The following is a 20,979-nucleotide window of genomic DNA, read 5'->3' as shown; positions in this document are numbered from 1 at the left end:
AAATGACTGAACAAAGGCTGCCTTAACATTGACATAAAAACTAGCCAGCAGCATTCAGATTGAACGGAATTGTAAGGAGAATACAGCCTAATAAGTCAGTGAACCAGGAAATGCATGTTTGGCATATCAAGGGAAATATTTATATTTTTTTATTATTATTATTTGTATTATTTATTTATATTTGTATTCTTGTTTAAAGTGATCCTCCCCATAAGACTTCTTCCATCTACAATCTAAACTTCTTAGAGGTTAGTAACCTGCAAAGCACAGAATTATTATTTCTATTGTTAGAGATGGGGAAAAAAAAGCAACTTTAGGCATTGATGCTTCTTTGCTGTCCAAGACAGTTTCATGCAGGAGGAGAATACAGATGTCCAAATTTAGAACTACATAACCTAGAAGGATGGGTCTTCCATTGACTTTGTAGGACATGGAAACTTAGATTTCGTTTATGCCACCAAAATCTCTGCTGGACCAATTTTTACCCTGGTGTCAATGGAGGAAACAGGGAAAAAGGGAATAAAAGGCTTTCCTCAGCAAAGTTCATAAAAAATGTCTGTAAAGGTTTAGGGTTTTGAACAATGAGTATTCTACGATAAGGAACTTTAGTTCATTGACTGTAACTTGGTCTTTGAAGAGAGGCTGCAATGAGGACAGACTGAGGAATAATAATTTAGATTTGGTATGAAGTTATGTGCAAGGCATTCAGAATTTCATATGTGTAATATGAATGTTTTTAACTGTGTAATTCTCTAAGACAGTTTGACATTTGAATTACAAACTGAATTCCTCAAAGTACTTCACAGTATCTTTTCCCATATCTTTGAGAATAAAATTTGCTGTTACAAATGGTGTTTTTAAAAAAATACATATATATACATATTATACATATACATGTTTGTTTCTGCTCAGCATTAAGGGGCAGAGTTTAGCATACAGTACTTAGCCACTTGCATTCAAAAGAGGTCTTAAACATAAGAAATTATTCTGTTCTTTAATATGGCCATTTATGTCAGAAAAATGCATGATGGCTAAGTCAACATGCCACAGGAGTTTATCAGGCAACTACAAGAAACTACTTGCTTTTTCTGACTTTATTTTCATTGTATGCTATTTGTAGAATCTATTCTATACTCTGCAAACTAAAATAATAACTTTATAAAACTAGAATTCATTTTAGATTAATCTGTGTGAGAAGTCAGATTTTAAAAATCAGTGTGATTGAAACAGACTTCAAAACCTTACTTTATTCCTATACTTAGTTATATCTCGCTAAAAAATGAGACGACAGGTGTCCCCATGAAGCATTTTCCTTTTGTTAAGTCAGCATTTTTTTGAAGGAAAATCAATCCACTGAAATAAAAAGTTACATATATTCAGCTCTTACATTTGTATGACAACTAATGTGATCAAGTCTTGATTTCAGCTACAGTACATGGGTGCCACTAAAATACTTGAACTCTGAGGAGAAGACAGACAGGGGCTTTGGGTGGGCTTCATTTATTTATGCTTATTACACTTGCTTGCTTGTGGGCTAGAAGTTAAAAAATGAGCAATACTTTGCTCGAAGGCAATAAAACATTTGTCACAGCTCTTAATAGGGGGAGAAAAAAATGCATGCCAAAGACATGCTGCCAGATTCTGTGCATCTCTGTTAAACCAGAACAATGAAAAGTTCTATCTTTGCACCAGGGAGCCTGAACATGGTATAAGCTACTGCTCTTGCCTGCTTGACCAAACTAAGCTAAGTTAGCAAGATACAAGAGAACAAGAGAATGGATTCTTTGCAAAAGTCAGCCACACATCCAGTGCTTGATGGTAAACAGAATGAGGAGGGAGCTTCTGGAAGCAAATAAAGTAATGAAAGAAATCCCCAGTGTCAAGTAATAGCAATGGGTAATAGCACACTGTTCAAACAAAACGTAAAAACTCCTTACTAAACTGAATTAAAAATACTTTCAGTATAGACATCTGTGCTTATTTTTCAGAGTTGACTAAACTACTGAGAATTATTCTGTGCTTGAAAACTCATTTAACACCTAATTAACAGTGACTGTTTTTTAACAGTTTATGGGAAAGAAAAGGGAGACTCACCTTGTATAAAGCAGGAATGATCTGATGCATTTTCAGTCGATGAAATACAAAGATATCGTACACTGCTGAAATTGCCAGTACAGTCACTCCTTGCTCCTTCCACAGCATGCTGCATCCAGCACAAAGTCCCGCTCCCAAGATCCAGCCCCAAGTTCTAGCTGAGGAACTTCTTGTAGAGCAATGCTTCACGTAACACATCAGGGAAAGCAAAAAGAAGAGGCAGGCTCCAATGTCTGCCCTCCCCACTATCCCCGCTACGGCTTCGGTGTGGATCGGATGAGACGCAAACAGCAAACCAGCTATCAAGGTCCAGTACCCATCCCCAAAGAGGATCCTGGAGAAGTTTGTGAAAAGGCCTGTGACTGCAGCATGCAACAGGATGTTTACAAGATGGTAACCCCATGGATCCATTCCTCCAATGGCATGGTTGATGCGGAAGGAGAGAGTGCAGAGAGGTCTGTATGACTTGTGGCTCCCACTGTGAGTGAGAAGCGTTCCCCAGAAGTCATTGTAGAATATATGGGTCCAGGGTGTCTCTGGCAGAAGGTCCTGGTTTGTCTTGATAGCTCGACTGCAAAAGACAAGTAAAAACGTCATTTCAATAGAATGAAAAGAATACAAATGAAGGGCTGTGAAAAAGTAATCACATTGCTACAACAAGAAAGAATGGCGTTGTTTTGATGTTGCTTTAATCCAAGTTTTTAATTTCTACAGGAGATGTTAGAGAAGTCCACATCCATTGACTTTTCACTAAAGCAAAATTTCCATATAAATTGGCTTTTAAAACATTAGAAACAGATGTTATGCTGCTTCCATTAAATTAAAACACTCTTCAGTTGCATTCGTCTGAGTCTAACCCAGGAGTAATTGGTTAAGATTTGATGAGTTATAATTAAAATGTAAAAGAAATATGAAAAACTGACAAACAGTGTTGTTGAAACAACTGATTCTCCAGTAACTGAGAACCAAAACCCCAACTGGCCCTTTATACTGAAATTTTAATTTAGATGTTGGAATGAATCTCACTGACATGGATGAACAATAAACAGAAGTTGGTAGGAGCATGCAAATTTCTGGTGTGCTGTGGGCACTCCCACAACTTTCCCATACATCTTTTGACTGGCAGCAATTTTCAGTTAACACCTTGCTGAAGGCAAGCAGCAGAGTATTTTACAGGAGATCATACCTCTTTCTATTTCTTATACTTACAATTTAGAAAAAAAACATTTTTTATGTTGTATTAGCTTAAGAATTCAGGCCTGTGTCAAGTTGACTGGGGGCAAAAAAAAAAGTGCAGTTTTCAGCATTTTTGTTTCCAACCACCCCAGCAAGGACTGGTGCCAGCCATTAGCAGTCTCCACATCTAATTCTAGTACTGTAAAAATCTGTCCCCTTTAAAAATCCAATCATTTGCATTTCAAATTTATGCTGTAGAAGAAGGTGTGAGGCCTGTTTAGTTCAAAAAGATGACTAGAATTTAATTAATTACTTGTCTTCATAACTAAAGTTAAAATTAAGCAATTACAAAACCAATAGCAACAACAAAAGTGCTTTGTTGTTGCTACTGAGCTTAACTCATTTATTATTTATTTTAACAGGGTAATTGAGAATGAGGGCAGCTCATAATTCTAATATTAAAAATATTAAACAAGAGAGATGATTTATCTCTGTTTTTTTACTGAGTCCCCCTTCCTGCCTTTCCAAAAAAATATATTTCTGTAATTAATCATGTTTCAGTTCAGATGAGGAAGCAAGAAATGGTACAAAATTCAGGCCAACATCAGAAACGCACCAGTCAAATTCATTCGCCCAGATTCCATTCACACTCTCATCCCCCAGTGAAAGAAGAACCTTGCAATCTGCATCCAAATCCCAGTTTTTATGCTATTCATTTCAGGAATGTTGTCTTGTTCGTTATAGAAAAATACTCAGACACTGATATGCTGTGCCACAGAATCTCCATACAAATACCCTAAATGACATGCAGCTCAAGGTTTCCATTGTCTACCGTGCATTGCTGTAATGCTTTCAGACACGCTTCCTATCTGCATGTCCTTTTGTCTCTGTGCACATGGAGGTTACAAAGAGGTCAGCTTAAATCCTATAAAGATCTGATGATGCCTTCTAGAATGCTTGAAAATTTTCATTTTGACTTCTGCTTATGCAGTGGATCAGGTTCCTTATATTTGTTTTCTCAACCCCACACACATTTTTCTCATTTTAGTCCAGTCACAAAAGAACACTGCAAGAAAACAAGATCTTTGTTTTCACGTTATTTATCTTGTCCTTTGGAGGAGTCTTTTCCTGAAATCTAAGCCCTCTGTTTGTGATTTCAGTTTGTAGTAGCACTCTCAGAGTCATAAAAGAAAAAAAAAAAAACAGGAATTCAGTAAAAGTAAAGCAGGTGTTAGGCTAGAAATAGTTCTTTCTCTAAGAAAGGCACAGTATCTAAGACCACAGACTCCTCAACAGTGAGCAGAGCTAAGAATGGCTATCAGATGTCAGGATTTAGAGCTGAAACCTTGAATTCAAATACTGTTTCCCTGAGAAAAAAATGCTAAGGAAGTAAGTGGCAGTAACACTGCCACTGCAACTGCCTTCCCTGAGGCTGATGTAAAAAGACTAGATGGCACACAGGTCACAGCCATTAAATCATCGGGTTTTACTGTATCTTTTGCAAATGTGCCTACTTCCAGTACTTGAAGCCATGCAACTGCTTCTAAAAAAAATAAGTAATTGTACACAGCTTTAAGACACATCTATATGCATGTATATGCACGCATGCTAAGATACTAGCAGACGTCCCAGACAACTCCACGCTGCCCTTAATAAGAGAAAGGACCAGCTTGGTCCCCCCAGGTGAACAACCCTTCCCACACAATGCGTATCTCCTTGAGTTCTTCCTTGCCAGGAATAAACTGTTCCTCAAAATTATAAAGAAACCTATTGTACATTCAGATGGCGTGAATTCAGTCAAATTTCATTTGTCTCAGCAACAAACTTGATGAAAGCCTGATCCTTTCTTGTTGAGTCCTATTCATTTAAAAATCAATCAGCAGCAAGCCTTGTAGGTACAGTATTGATTTATTGTATTTAGCTATAACATTCCACAGACAATTGTGGAATAAATGTAGTTTCTCATGCATGTAAAGGTAACACAATCTAATATCTGCCAGCATGAAAAATATAGAAACTGCTGGTTCCAGCTTACTTACTGGCCCGGTCATATAAAATGCTGGACTGTCTATGAGACAGAATTTGAAAGAAAGTTAGGAGTTCTTTCCAGATGATGATTTTTTTGCCGAGGCTTTGACCATAACAACAGCAAAAGCCTGGTTAATGCTTTGGGACACTGGTAAAAGCAATTACAGGAGATGAAACTAGATTTCCTATAACAAAGAAGCATGTCTCGCACAGGCTGCTGGTTAAGCTTCAACTGCCACCCTGCTTCATATTTTAAAATGTAATAAAAACTACACCTGGCCAACAAAGACTTGACTGCACAAGAGGATGCAGGAGTATGGACATCTGAGGTCAGGCAGCCCTATGCCATTTTGCTCTTAGAAGTGTGAAAGGCCTCCAGCTCCCACAGCCCAACCACAGGGCCCCCAGTCCAGGCCCTCCCGCAGGCCATGGCCCAGCCCAAACCTGGCTGACGAGGCCTCATCTTTAATTACTAAAATAACAAGCTATTACTTCTGCTGCAGTATTGATGCTTAGGCAGTGATTTCAACAGCAATTTTAAAAGCAGTTCCTCCTGACGGCCTGACAGGCAGTGCTGACATGTCCTTTATAATGCTTCTGTGCTCACAGTGACCGGGGCTCTCCGCAGATAGAAAATGTTATTAACTGCTGTCTCCAGGAAAGACTCTGGGATAAAGGAAAGTACAAAACATCTTTTTAGCCTTGTCTTCTCCTTCTCCTTCACTCACAGTTTACCTCCAGTTTACGTCCTGCAGATTAGTCCAATCTTGCTAATGGGCATAACAAGAGAAGCTCGCCAACTGCACTCATCACTCTTAAAAAGAGCTGTAAACTCTGCTCTTGCTAAAAGGCACTGGGTCACAAGGGAAAGTCATTTTTCAAAGCTCCAACGCAACTGGCATTTTTACTTTCGAGCAGCTTCAGATAAGGCTTGCAGACTCAGCCAGGGAACTCGCTTTCGTCAATTTTTAATGCCTGCCCATTTCACGCATCCCGGGAGAGCAAGATATCTCATTCAGAGTACAACAAATGGATCAGTTTGAGAGTAGGAGAAGGAAGAATCATAGCCAGCTATCAATACTTTAGAAATGGAAGTCTGAAGAAAGACAAGAGCTGTACAGGCTAATCATTTGTTTATCAACTCAAAAGATTCCTTCTGCCTCCTGCTAATTTGCTGTGTAAGTCAGTACACACCTTCAGCACAATGCAAGTAAGATTTTTTCCATCAAACTCAAATAATAGCAGAGACTGAGCAGTTCATACATACACATATATATGCATACACACAAAAAAGCCCAGATGTTTTTAAAATTAACAGCTCTACATGTCCTGAACTTCTGCACTAGTGCTAAACCGATCCAGGTGTTAACACCAGGGTAAAAAAACAGATGCAACATTCTAAAGTGATTTAACACATTAAGCCATATGTCCAGCTTCAATATTGCTAATGGCCCCCATATGCTGAAAATGAACATCAGCATTTGAAGTACGAGACATATTTTTGAGAAAAAGGAGAACTCCCAAATGTGCACAAAGGAAGCTATTGCCCAGTCTTCTCTCACATAAAATAGATAGGCAGTGATGGACTGGCAAGTCTCTATTCAGAGGTTCTTCCTTGGTTTTCCTCAAAATCATTTTAGAATATTTAGAATACTCCATTTTCATAAATAGTAATGGAAAAGCACCTTATAGCATTTTTATAGTAGATCTTAACGAGTCATGCTAAGGAGGCTTAGAATATTTTACATTATCTGTAGAGACAGCAAGCTTGAAAACAGCCTGAGCCTCCTTTACAGAGTACAAACAGCTTCACATCCCCTGAATATACAGCAGCTGAGTCTGTCCCTCCAAAATACTTCCAGGTGATCTGTTCAGCAGGCACGAGTCAGATAACAGGCTAACAACAAAGGTTGTCATATCTTGGATAATTCTCATGCTTACTCAAAGACTAAGACATACGTGTAATCTATATTGATAACCAAAAAAAAAATCAGAAAGCACTATCTGGTCCATAGAGATGCCTTAAGAGTAATAAGCATTAAGTACGTGAAAGCTCATTCATCTAAATGTTTAATTACAGACTCAAGGGAACTATTTACCATTCTTGCATATTTCTGGCAGCAATTATATCTTGCATGTTCCATATTAAAGTTCATTTCTTTTCAACAGTTGTGAAAGTGGTATTTATCTACAATACCAGCAGGCTATAAAATTTTATCCATGCCGGTTTTCAAAAAGAGGTACCTATATTGTACATTGAGCAGGGACACCTGCAGGAGACCAAATTCTATGCATCCTCTGGGTTTCAGGTCTCAGCTTTTAGTTTCTCTGAAGAACAAATTTTCTTAGGTGAATCTCTAAGGAACAGACAATAACTCAGCTGTTCTCAGATGGGAAGCAACTACGTAACCTAGTTACACATTGGATCCTCAGTTGCTGGCTCTGAGAACAGGACTAGATGTATTAAAGAGGCCGCAGAAGAACACCTACATTCAAATCATATTTTACACTAATTAAATGAAAACTTAACATCACAAAAGGGAAATGTAGTGCCAGTAAACTAGTCCCTAGCTAACTTATGCCAATCCTTTTCTAACTGTAGAAATACTTGAATGCATCAAACTCAGAGCTCATGCATGGAAGACAATATTCCCATCTTGGAAAGTGGTAATGAAAGCTATTAACTATGCAGCTAGCAACAGAGAATATACGTGTAAGTATTAATATTATTTACAGATTTTGGATTATTATCGTTCTTTAACAGTAACATCATAGCCAACCTAAGCTGTGTACAGAACAAAGATGAGCTACACATAACGGGACAGTAAGCAGTGTTTTTCTCATAAAACATTTTCAGTGATACTTTTCCGAATTAGACATAAGCAGAATGGAAAGATGCATGAGACAATGGTATTATACATTTGTATGCTTACAATTGTCATAAAAAATGGAAGCACATGGGGAAAAAAAGCAATAAAAAAAGGAAACAACAAAATTCAGACAACAAAATCAGAAGTGTCACTGTATCACAGTAGGTAAATATATTGTATCCAAATATTTAGACTTCCCAATAATTGCCTAAACTGTACAATATCTTTTAGAAGCATTGACCTGCATTGGCTGCAGCCTTCTAGACTTCTCTAACTTTGCAACTGAAGATGCAGTGTTATTCTGAAGAAGAAAAACCATTCTAAACAGGTGGTACACACAACACTGACTGCTGTCAAGCACTGCTTTACCTATACTGAGGCATACAGCAAGCACTGATTTTCTTATTGACTAAAAGAGCTCTGAAAACTTTAAGGAACTAAAGGTTCAAAACATTTTGGTTACAAGAAGGTTGAGATGGCCTGAAAAATCTTTTCCTCCAGGAACATGAATATTTCAAAAACTAACCATCAAGGCTTCAGTGGAGAACCTTTCTCCATTCTATAAGCCCTTTCACTTCTAAGTGCATCCTCATGCTGAAAGAATCTGGCCTTAATATTAACCCTAAGTGCAGCTCGCTCCCTCTACGTTCAGTCTTTTTCCTGATATAACAAACAGAAGACTACATTAAGTATGAAACCCTAATATCAACTGGCTGGTTGATATTATTCAGACACATGCAAAAAACAAGCTGCATGGAAGCAAGAGAAGTAATTAATACTTTCTGCTGCTGAACAATGGGATACCATGAGACTCCTCTCAGGAGGTAGCAGATAAGCACACAGAGAGAATAGAGGCACTGTCGTTGTGTCTGCTCCCTGAGTTTGTTCACCACAACAAAATATACAGCAGGTATATGAAGCAATATTTACTGAAGAAAATGCTTAAATTACTAGACCAGAAAATGCTTTGTTTTTCTCACATCTGTTTCATAAGATCTCTCCCAACTACAAACAAACAAACAAAAAAAAAAAAAAAAAAAAAAAGAAGCTAATTCTGTTTCTCTAAGTCTTCAAGATATTCAGTATTTATTTGACAACATCTTCTCTCAATTATATAAGCAATGCTATTCTTTATAAATATTATTCAGTGCCAAACTACTGGCTGGCAATAGCTCATTATTTCTTTCTTTTACACAAGCACATGAACACAGAGACACACACATACATACATCCACCTGTGAAAATGTAATTCCAAGCTTCTGAAGCATGGTCAGAATTTATAATTGGAACCTCTGCTGCCCTTTCAATTCTATTTTAGATGATAAAAGCAGGCCCAGCAGGCCTTATTAGATTTACTGTTCCACAGTAAAACATGGCACTAGCCTACTTCTTTTTCCCACTTTCCTTTGAAAAAAAATAATTTTGCCATTTCACCATACAGCTACTCACAACAGTACAATTATCTCTAAGGAAAAGGACAGATGTGTTAAGGCTTGAGAAAACAGCAGCAACACTGGAAACATTGAGACTCTTAGCTACTTTAATAAGACAGACATTAAACTACATTTTCTGACAAGTCATCTACTGAATATACATAAAGCCTTTTCAAAACATGTACATTTTAAGCCATTACAAAAAAACAAGGCATTCCTTCTGTACTGTACAGAAGAGCATATCAGTTATACACCAGTCCTGTAACACCTCTCTTGTTCTTTTCAGTAGATGGCAAACTACATTGAAGAAGCAAGGCTCAGTAATTTAACTCTTAAGAATTCACTTATTTTTCAATTCAAATTTATTTATTTACACAGCCTTTTCAAAAAGTTCAGGGAAACTGTATGCAATTATGCCTAAACACACACTTCTGCACTCTATATTTAAATCCTGAAAGAACCTTTGGGCAGCTGACTTATTGTTGTGGAAGTATTGAAAAGACTAGCCAGGAACATAGACACATTTAAGTACAGAAATACTAAGTAGAGAAGATACTTCTGAGAACACAACGTAATTTACATACACTGTCCTTTTAAACTTTTATATATATATATATATATATATGTATGTACATATATATATACACATATACATGTTTGCATAAGTGGGTGGGTAGGGGACAAAGAGAAGTATCAAGGGATTGTGGTGATAACACTATTTGTAGCAATATACTAAATAATATTAGGAGATCAAATGGGTCCTCCCTGGGGATTAAATATCTAAGTTATTCTGTCAGCACCAAAGTCCAGCTACTCAGGAGAATCAAAGTTGACACACTGTGCTTTCAGTAAAACAGAGGACAAAATATCAACAAACACACAAAACAAAGCATGTTTAATATGATGAAAAGAAAAAAAAACAAACCAGCAAGATATGTTAACATATAGTTAAGATAAAACCCAAGGTTTATATTTCTCTGTAATAACATTATACCCATCGGTGAATCAACCAAAATATTTAAAGCATCTTTTTAGAAAACTAAAAATTAAAAAAACAAAACAAAACAAAAAAAGGTAGTTTTCCTTCTTAGAATAGGATTCTAATTCCAGCAAATGATATAGAGGCTAAAGAAACCATTTATGATGTACATAGATGAAGATGACCTTTTGGCCTTGCCACAGAAGATACGTCAGACAAATTCCTGGAAGCCTTTTTTGTTTTTTTTTAAGCAGAATAAAATGGAACTCACTACAGTTAAGTCAAAACCGGTTACTATGGGGAAAGAAAAGATCTACTCAATAGAAAATAGTCCAAATCTGTAAGATATCATCAGTGTACTTTAACAGAGCAGACCAGCATTCATCCATTTATAAAGGTGTTGATCGGGCTGAGAAAAGGTTAAAATGAGTATTATTGACTTGTTTCATCTTAGTGTTTCAATAGTCTATCCAGATGCAGGGACTCATTTGACTAAAACAAATTTTGTGGCATACCATAGCAATTGTGAAACACTAGAAATAGAAGTTCATAGCAATGTGTAGAATATATTTTATTTTCTTGCATTTCTTGTGGTTAAGAGCATCCAACTAGTAGATAACAGTTTGAGATTGGCATAAAAGGGCTAATCACAGTTATTTTTTTAAAGAAAATACAGACTTTCTAGCCACGATTACATGCTAGTCTGCACTAAGCATACTCCTGAGGATTTTACTGGATGCTGTCAAAGATTGAGCTAAAAAAAAGCCAGGAAATGGCAAATTAGTTGAATTATGTTATCAGAACATACTGGATCAAATTCTGATTTCTTCTATATTAGTATTAATCCACATTAGCATTGGAATAACCTCCAATTTATGTCACTGAAACCAGTATGGTTCTGAAATCAATTGCAATTGGCAAAAGCTTTTATAGTCTTCCAGTAGACTTTTTAGATTCCTATGCATAAAACAAAGCAACCAGAAATCATTCCTTCTTATGCTTTAGAGCAGCTGTTGGGAGTCAGGCAGTAAGTAGTAACGATCTCAGACAGCAATTCAGGGAAACTGAAGCCATTACTAGACACTAGAACTGAGTACGAGATCAACCTTCCTGCCCAAACAATTGCAAGCCAAATGAAGTTAAGCTGAACTATAAAAAGAAAATCAGCAAATCAGCATAAAACAGAAGCAGTCTCCCCAGCTCTAGACTAGCAAATTCACTTATACTTTTCTCCTCTGGTGGTTTGTGTGTCCATTCAGAATGCTTTTTTTTTTTTTTTAAAGCAGGTTTAGCTTTCCTAGGAAGCATCCCTCTAAGAAAGGAAGGCCTGAAAATCTGTGGGAAGACTGAGCCAATAGTTCATCGTTAGGTTCAACTTCTTACTATAACATTTAAGTCCAAGCACTCCTGAGAGCAAAACAACAGAGATCTGCACTTTTTCCTGGTAGCTGAGGAACGAATGCTGCAAAAGGTTATGGCATTTCATAACTGGCCTTTTTTGACAATGACAGCTCTAAGTTCTGCCTAAAGAGACCTATGGAGGAAAGTCAACAGAAGAGAACACAATGCAGAAAAATTACTGAGAGATTTTAAAAAAAGAACAAAAAAGTTTGCTTCTTTCAGTAGTCCACATCATACATAGAAATGTTTTGTAGGGGAAACAATTCACACACAGTATTTTGGTAACACAGAAGTTGCTAAGTCCTCTCTTAAATTCCGGCACTGCTAATGGACAGTAATCATTCTGCCTTCAGTATTTAAACAAGCAGCACTGGTTGAGATCAGAGTAAGAAGAAACTTTAGACGTAGAAAAAAAGCCTTGGATAGATTATGAGAGACATGCAACAGTGTGGAGTGGAAGAGATCCAAAGGAATCTGGAGTACTGCATCCAAGTTTGGAGCCTCCAGTACAAGAAAGACAGGTAGCCATTGGAGAGGGTCCAGAGGAGGGCCACAAAGATGATCAGGGGATTGGAGCACCTCCCCTATGAGGACAGGCTGACGGAGCTGGGCTTGTTCAGCTTGGAGAAAAGAAGGCTGAGGGGTGACCTCACTGCAGCCTTTCAATACCTAAAAGGAACCTACAAACAGGAGGGGAATCAACTCTTTGAAAGGGTTGATAACTGCAGGACAAGGGGAAATGGTTTGAAGTTGAGGGAGGGGAGATTTAGGTTGGATGTCAGGGGAAGTTCTGTACAGAGAGAGTGGTGAGGTGCTGGAACCGGCTGCCAGAGGTTGTGGATGCCCCGTCCCTGGAGGTGTTCAAGGCCAGGTTGGATGGGGACCTGGGCAGCCTGGTCTAGTATTGAATGTGGAGGTTGGTGGCCCTGCCTGTGGCAAAGAGGTTGGAGATTCATGATCCTTGAGGTCCCTTTCAACCCTGGCCATTCTGTGATTCTGTGAATCAGAATAGATGCCTAGAGAGACTGGTCAACATTTTCAGACTGCAAAAAAGAAAAAGAAATGGTGAGTAACGTAGTGCAGCATTTGTTGACAAGGCTAATATATTCTCTTCAGCTTCTCACAAAAGGATGGAAAATATAGATTGGAGAGAAACTTCAACATCACATGCTTATGTTTGAAGAGAGGTGGTTTTCTACTAGGATTCTAAACATGTTTATTAACTAGATCATTTAAGAAAGAGTATTGCAATGTCTCCCCCTACTCCCCAAAGAGAAATCCATTTTGGCCCTTATGTAAAATACAGTGCCTATCTACTACCTCAAAGGAAAGAATCTGGGAAGGTTACTTCTACAGGAGTCAAGCTCCCTCTTTGCTGTCTCCCATGACATAATAAGCCACTGAAAGTTTAATGAAGAAAATGATAACTGGCCAGAGCATATAAAACAGCAGGATGCATTTATTTCTGCATAATAAAACCAATCTAACTAATATAAGCAGTTTCTGCTCTACAAGATTTGTTTCTTTTTTTTCTGGGGCTCTACATTGCATCTTGCTGTAAATTTATGGGGAATCCAAAATTTGTTTCTCTTCACAGGAAATTACTCATTCAGAATAATATAATGCTGTGCATGTATCACAAATATACCAGATTCCTAACATACTGAGAAATTAATTATTATATAGTCAATAAATACAGCTATTCAATGTATCTGTCCCATCCACTAAGATAGTGTAGCACTTAGGGTCTATTCAGTTTTCAGTGAAGATTCCTATGCTATCCTGATGAATTTCAAAGGAATACTTAAGTAGTAAGACATTGCTACCAAAGTCCTTTAGAAAACTTTACCCAAATGTTGCATGCAATAAGACACACGTATCTCACTCAAATCAACTTTATCATCCCCTCTAGTTCTTTCTCAGTTCAACTGTAGAATAAAAGCATGTAGACATCACTGAGAGACAAAAGATGATGTTCACGAGAGGTGCTGGGAGCCCACGGGAAACCCAAGAAGCCATCCTCACATTTTCAGGTATGTTACGGGTTTGCCATCTCACCATTGAGAACCAAGTGTAACTGGAAGCTGCAGCAGTGCTAACTATGAAGATCTTTTCATGTGAAGGCACCTGACTTGAATCCCAAATTCACAGCGAACGCTCAGCCATCAACTATTGAGAAAGATAAAATCATATTTCTAGAAACATAAGCTTCTGTTATTTTAATATCACAGGCCATTGTTGCAAGCCAACAAAACAGATGAAAGTTTTAAATTAAAGGTCAATTCTGCGGGTTGATACTCTGCAATTTTATGTATAAATCAAGCCAGGTGACTTATTTCCAATAGCTATGAAAATAATAAAACTGGTTTCAATGACCCCAGAGATATATATGCTTATTTGTGGTTGTGGCCCCAGGCAACCCTGAAATCAGCAATTCCATTCAGTCAGAAGCATGGCACACAGCCAAGCTCCTGTAAGAGTTAGAGGTCCTGCATATACTTTCTTTGTGTGTTTATTTGAATAGAATGGTGACTTTGGATTTTGGGCCACCCATCACTTATAGACCTCCCAGTATACTTAGAGGAACTGTTTGACCAAATCTTAATACCAGACAGCTTTGGTTTACTAGCTCTTTAAACAAAATGTAAAAGTATCAAAAATGAAACAAGGGAAAAGAGATTAAAACAGGGTTTATCTGGAGATATCTTAATGTCCATTTTCCTCTACAGATAAGACATACAACGTTTTGGGTGCAGTTTAATTGCAATAATAAGATAAAGAACTTAAATGTTGTTTCAAAGCCAAAAGAAATATATACTAAAACACAGGCTGTCCAATATAATAAAGTAGGAAATAATGGTGACAATTATCAGAAGACAAAAAAAAAAAAAAAAAGTACTTCAAGACATTATACTGTAAATAAATAAATACATAAATAAATTTCTTTCTGTTCTTCTCCAGGCTCACATCAAGCACCTCCCACAGCTAACATATAATCTTGACTGTCATGGTGATATAGGTCTGTTGGAAAAATATTCTGAATATTCAAATCATGCTAACTTGTGTTTGCCAGTACTTTTAAGGACACCCTGCTACTAAATAAACAATCTGTATCTAAATCCAGACTCCAGAGCTGAAAAAGTAATCATGAATTAATATTTTCATTCAGACCCTGAAAGTTTAAATTGGGGAAGGTATCTTTAACAAAGGAAAACATCTGTGTACCCTATTACTATGTGTGCAGTTAGGCTGCATCAAAACTCGCAAGGAAAAAGTGCTGCACCTAAAGATGAGTGGGGAAAGTACAATTCAAATTTGCTGGTAAATACCATACAAAAGCTATACTTAATGGTCTACTCTTTCTTGCCAATGGTGCTTTCACCACAAAAGCTCTCTCTCAAAGACAGCCAATGTTAAACTAAATCTGATAAAGTGAAGTTTTCAGAACTCGCTAATAGTAGTCTCCCTCATCTATCCTGTATTCACGGCCTCATCTCTGTTATGTCCCACTGTAAATATCGAATAGAAGAAAGCAGCAAGCAAATTGTTTTAAAACAGGGACTCAAAAGTATATGTTCTTTTCTTTGGCCAGGTACCACAAAAAAGGGTGTCAGTACATTTCCAGTGGCACCAGATCCAGTCTAGCTGCACGCCACTTGGAAGCAAGCCATAAATTACTGGAGTGTGTATATGCACATAGTGCAACTTAGGAACTGCTGCTTTAGAAAACTGATTCAGTACAAACATCTCAAACTTTAAATTTGGCTCCTGAAAGAGAAAGATTACAAAAGCATGACTGCTCATCAAGCATCAAGAAAGGAATCCACTGCACTACCCAGTAATAACAAAAATCAATTAGTAATGTATTTATTTGTAGAATGTTGAAAATAAAAATGCTTATGCCTTTCTGGATTTTAAATATAGAGAGGAAGACATTGCCAAGAACTGCAGAGACTCTAAGATCTCCACCTCTCCTGCCACCCAGAAGACTCACAATAGATGATAACGGTTGCTCTAAGCTGAATTTCATTCAGCTCCCATCATCAAACAGATTAACTCATCAGCGAAAATTGTTCATTAAGCCCAGGGTAAAGTTAACACACCATAACAGTTATAACCTGTGATTTGAATGACTGCATCTGAATTAATCCTGAAAAACATACGTGGATAGAAAAGCACAAAGATATTTTGCTTATGTACATATTTTTATGGCCTGCTCAACTTAACTGTTTGAAGTAGGAAAAAGAACTGCAGTAGAGTATAAGAATAAAGCAGAGGCGTTGGCCATTACAACATGTAGTACACCTGTCAGTTAATCAGGTTTTCTCCCTGAAACTGAAAGAAAAACCAGTTTGCAGATACCTTACTCTGGATACTGCACGCAAGGCTTCTTTCCCACCAGGCATGTTTTGTCTTTGTTGAATTAACACAGAGCCAGTGACAAGAATCCACCCTTTCTCTTGGTATTTATCACATGGCTTCTTACTGCCTGAAGGATGCTGATGTCTCCTGGATATGTTTTTGTAATTTTTCAGAACTTATTTTAGATGCTGTGTAATGACTTTTTAAACTGAAGTTTCACGGTGATGTTTTTCAAGCTCAACTGATTAAAGCTTGTTTAATGAATCTTGAAGAAAATGTATTATTCACCTTAATGAGAATTTATGCAAATCACTGCTACTAGCTTCTGCAGAAAACCTTTTCAATTAATTATAATTAGACTTCTTTAGTTTTAGGTTTCTTGTTTTTTTTAACAGGTAATTATAGGCACAGATTTACTTTTTATTTTACTTTTTATTTTCTTCCTCCCCCTGTGGGAGATGGAGAACTTCCTTGGTGTGATGTCCAAACTCCTGTACAAAGTGCCTTGGAATTGCAGTGTTACTTTCACCCCTACTCATGATTGGAAAGCCAGCAAGGAATCTTGGTCACTTATGTTGATATACAAATAAATTACTCCTCAGCAGTAATTTCATAAGAAATTACTTATTTCTTATGAAGAGAGAGTGATTTCATGAGAAAAATAAAAGGAATATTCAAATAGAGGCATGTTTCCTAACACTCCTGAAATTCTCACCAGTACAGAAAAACCTCTCTTTAAGACCTCATTTCACGGGCTTTTCAGTAGCTTATCTATTTAAAATTTATATTAAAAAAAAAAAAAAGTCTTCCATAAATGGAAAAACTGTACTTCAACTACAGCCAATCAAGAAATTTCAATAACACAAGAAGAATAATGCACTTACCAGTGCATTTTTGCAGATATGGATTTACAGCGACAAAGACGGTGCAAAACTCCACATTGCAGAGATAAAGAAGTTGGAGATTACTATGATTAATTAGACCCTTTATATGAGGAACTTCTCAATATAAATTAAGACCTTGTTATAATGCAACAGATTTCATAAAACCAGGTGCTTTTAGCTCTTTTGAACAAAGAACCACCAGTCTGGTAGTCATTTTAAAAGCTTAGGCCAGAAAGGGAAGGCAGGAGAAGACTGCCACTGCAGTCTTCCTAGTGAAGAGTCTTCATTCTGGAGAGCAGCACAACTGCCATGAACATATTCCCCTTGGGCTGCAGTGGTACAATAAGTATAAGGTATAATGAGAATAAGTGGTACTTAGTTCCTACCCTCTTCCTGTGAAGACAGTGAAATTCTATTAGATTCCAGAACTAATACTGAATTATTCAAGTCTCCTCCATACTCTCAACCTCAATTACATTCAGCAGCACAGGTACAGGCAGGGCAAAGAATCCATTGAGAGGAGAAGGACTTGGAGGTGCTGGTTGATGAGAAACTAAATAAGGGCCAGTAGTGTGTGCTTGCAGTCCAGAAAGGCAACTGCATGGTGGGCCGCATCAAAAGCGGCATGACCAGCAAGAGATGATGGCACCCTTCCACTGCACTCTCATGAGGCTCCCATCTGTAGTGATGTACTCAGCCCTGGAGCACAAGAACAAAAAGGACTTGGGCCTGTTGGAGCAAATCCAGAAGAAGGTCACAAAGATGACCTGAGGGCTTGAGCACTTCCCCTACAAAGAAAGGCCAACATTGTTCAGACTGGAAAAGAGAAGGGTCTGGGAAGGGACCCTTGTGACCTTCCAGTAATTGAAGGGACCAGCAGGAAAGCTGGGGAGTGACTATCAAGGAATTCTATCTCTGTAGAACAAGGAGTAAAGGCTTAAAATTTAAAGAGGGTCGATTTAGATTAGATATTAGGATGAAATTCTTCACCATGTGGGCAGTGAGGCACTGGAACAGGCTGACCAAAGAAATTATGGATTCCCCATCATCCCTGGAACTTCCAAGGCCAGGCTGGATAGGCCCCTGGGGAATCTGGTCAAACTGGAGGTTTCCCTGCCTATGGCAGGGGGATTTGAAGTGATGGTCATTATGGTCCCTTCCAATCCAAATCAATCTCTCATGTTTTATGAAATTTGTGATTTGTTTGGAAGAAGAGAGAAAAACAATATGGGAAGAGATTGTGAGGCTGTTACCTAGACATACAGTGCAGGCAAACCAGTTTCTGTCTGCCCTTTATTTCTCCCTGGAGCAGCTGAATTCCAGTCCCAGAAAACCTCCTATGCTTCAACAGCATCTCTCTTAAAACAAGCCTGATACACTCTTATTCTCACTCTTCTGTTACAGTTTTCCATGCTGCAGCCATAGAGGGAAAGAAATTAAGTAAAAAAGAACGAATGCCTCAAGCAATCCATCTTCTACAAAGTTTCTTACTGCTATCTATTTCTGACAACTCCTACTCTGACCCTATTCCAGATCCTCAGGCATAGCTTACTTTCTGCTACAGAGTGGAAGTTCTAATCCACACTGATGGATGCAATCAAAGACACTATTCATAGAAGAAAGGAACTTACAATTGGATGTAGATGTATTCCTTAATCTGTCACAGTTGTTTAAGCACGTGTCATTCAACCAGAAATGAAGACTCGTTTCCCTCTTGGAAAAGCAAATGCGAATGCATTTGGTTCTAGGTTTTACTCTAAGCCTGATCAAATCAAAAAAGCTACTCCTCTCTTTGCTCCATAAAAAATCAACCAGGCGTCTGCAGACCACAGTTCCCTTTTTGAAGCTTACACTGCAGGGAATGGTAGCAAAAGTTCGGTAGCTAATTCCAACGACACTGACATTTACATTATGCAATGTTAACCATAAAAGACCTCAACAAGACAAGCATAATTAAATCCTGCCCAAAACAGTAACCTTTAAAATTAATGTACCAGACCACCATCTTGAACAGAACATAGATGTAAAAGTGAGGCTTTGGAGCAGCAAGCAGATTCATTAGAAATAAAATGGCAAAGCAGAATATTAAAGAGCAACATAAAGGTGAAACTATACAATGTTTTTAATTTGTAGGAAGAATTTGGCAGCTGGAAATTCATTAGCAGTTTTGTAGGTGATGTATGAACCAGTTCAGTCTCCCATGACTGTACTCTACCTGTTTTGCAGGGTTAGCAGTAGTAAAATTGACATAATAGCTCGAATTCTTAAGACAGAGAACACTACTTCTCATCAACCTCAATAAAATGACATGTTTCATTTTTTAAGCACTCACTTAACCCATTTCAAAATGTAGTTATGGTCAGCTGACAGAAATTATCTTTTGAACTTTAATATTCACTGTCAAGGGGATATTATGATGCAAACTCAACCCACTGTCAAATTATTTATAAAAGAGATCTTGTTTTCCAGAAAATATTAAAAAAAAAAATAAATGTATCTGTCTTATTGGTTTTGTCTGTTGTCTAACTGAAACAATTAAAATATTCACTTACATCCTTGTTCTGATTTCTTGGGAGACGTACAGTAACTTAGAAATCATGAGAAAACTGTGATCAAGAGAAAGGGTCTGAAAGATTCAATTTCTGAGAGATCTTATTGTATAAAATACTAAGTATAAGTAAAAATTCAGGCATTCCAAGGTACATGTTCCTGTAAATAATTAATTTTATAAAGATTATACTTTATTGGCTGAATTTATTTTTTGTATTATTTTTAGAGTCATCTAGACAAAGATAAAATAAAGGAAGATAATTACAGCAGCAGCAGGAATAACCTTCAGTAACATTTTTTCTATTATAAGAAATGCTTTCATGCACAACATTCAATACTATAATAGCATAAACTGGCTTTCAGCACTGTAATTTAGAGAATTACAGTCTCAGAGCCTCAAGAATTTTGCTGCTGTAAGATTTCAGATTTGTTCTGCTCTAAGTAGCCAAACCTTTTAACATTTCTCCAGCTGTACGTCACATTAGAAAACATTTTCCCCTCCTACTATTCTGTTATTTCTTGGCTTCTATGTTTTCCCATTTCTATCTAAGAATATAAGGCTAATAGACCATACTGAAAACAAAAATATCACCCAGTAGTTAATACAACTACTTCCCCACTGAAGAAATGAAATTCCAATACAAATCTATTAAGTTGTCCAAATATGTGATGATCCCTGTCAGAAATGTCAAATTGATCCAATGAATGTTTTGGACGGTTGTGTTTTTATTGTTTTGGGTTTTTTTTTTCCTTTTCCCCTCATGATTTTCTCTTTAAAGAAAGTTTCCACATACCTTTTTCAGCTTCGATTGCCCCACTGAGTGAAATTTGCTGCTCTAAAAGAAAAGCCACACACACACACACTTATGCAGCCACAGACACATATTTCTTTCACAAAGCACAATTTCTCAATTGAGCCATTTTGCATAAGCCCTTAGGTTCTGATAGCTCTCATGAAGCCAAAGCATGCTCATAAGACAGGCAAAATTAGTTGAAGTGTGCAAAAATCCATTGACCTTTCTCTCCCTCAGAAAATCATTCAGAAATAACTATAGAAAAACTTTCTTTTAACCCATAAAATGATGCTCTCCATCACAGCTTTCATGTGTATCTTTAGCAACAGAGGAGGAAGCTGCTACAAGAGTCACAAGCCAATACAGAAGGAAAGATTATATGTGCCGATAAACTTTTCCCTAATAAAT

The 20,979-nt window shown here is 37.4% G+C and overlaps 1 protein-coding gene across 1 annotated transcript in view; it reads right to left on the bottom strand.

Moving 5' to 3' along the window:
• The window catches only part of TMTC2 (transmembrane O-mannosyltransferase targeting cadherins 2), a 234,499-nt gene that overhangs the window by 132,126 nt on the left and 81,394 nt on the right, over positions 1–20,979 (bottom strand). The window contains exon 2 of the mRNA XM_042815952.1: positions 2,095–2,665. Within this exon, the coding sequence (XP_042671886.1) occupies positions 2,095–2,665 (571 nt within the window). The remainder of the gene's footprint in view (positions 1–2,094; positions 2,666–20,979) is intronic.

This window comes from Centrocercus urophasianus, unplaced genomic scaffold, assembly GCF_019232065.1.
Source record: "Centrocercus urophasianus isolate 14NV4802_14NV808 unplaced genomic scaffold, USGS_Curo_1.0 seq_15, whole genome shotgun sequence".
Taxonomy (NCBI): Eukaryota; Metazoa; Chordata; class Aves; order Galliformes; family Phasianidae; genus Centrocercus; species Centrocercus urophasianus.
The sequence above is the reverse complement of the archived record's forward strand: the minus strand, read 5'-3'. Positions and strand labels throughout refer to the sequence as shown.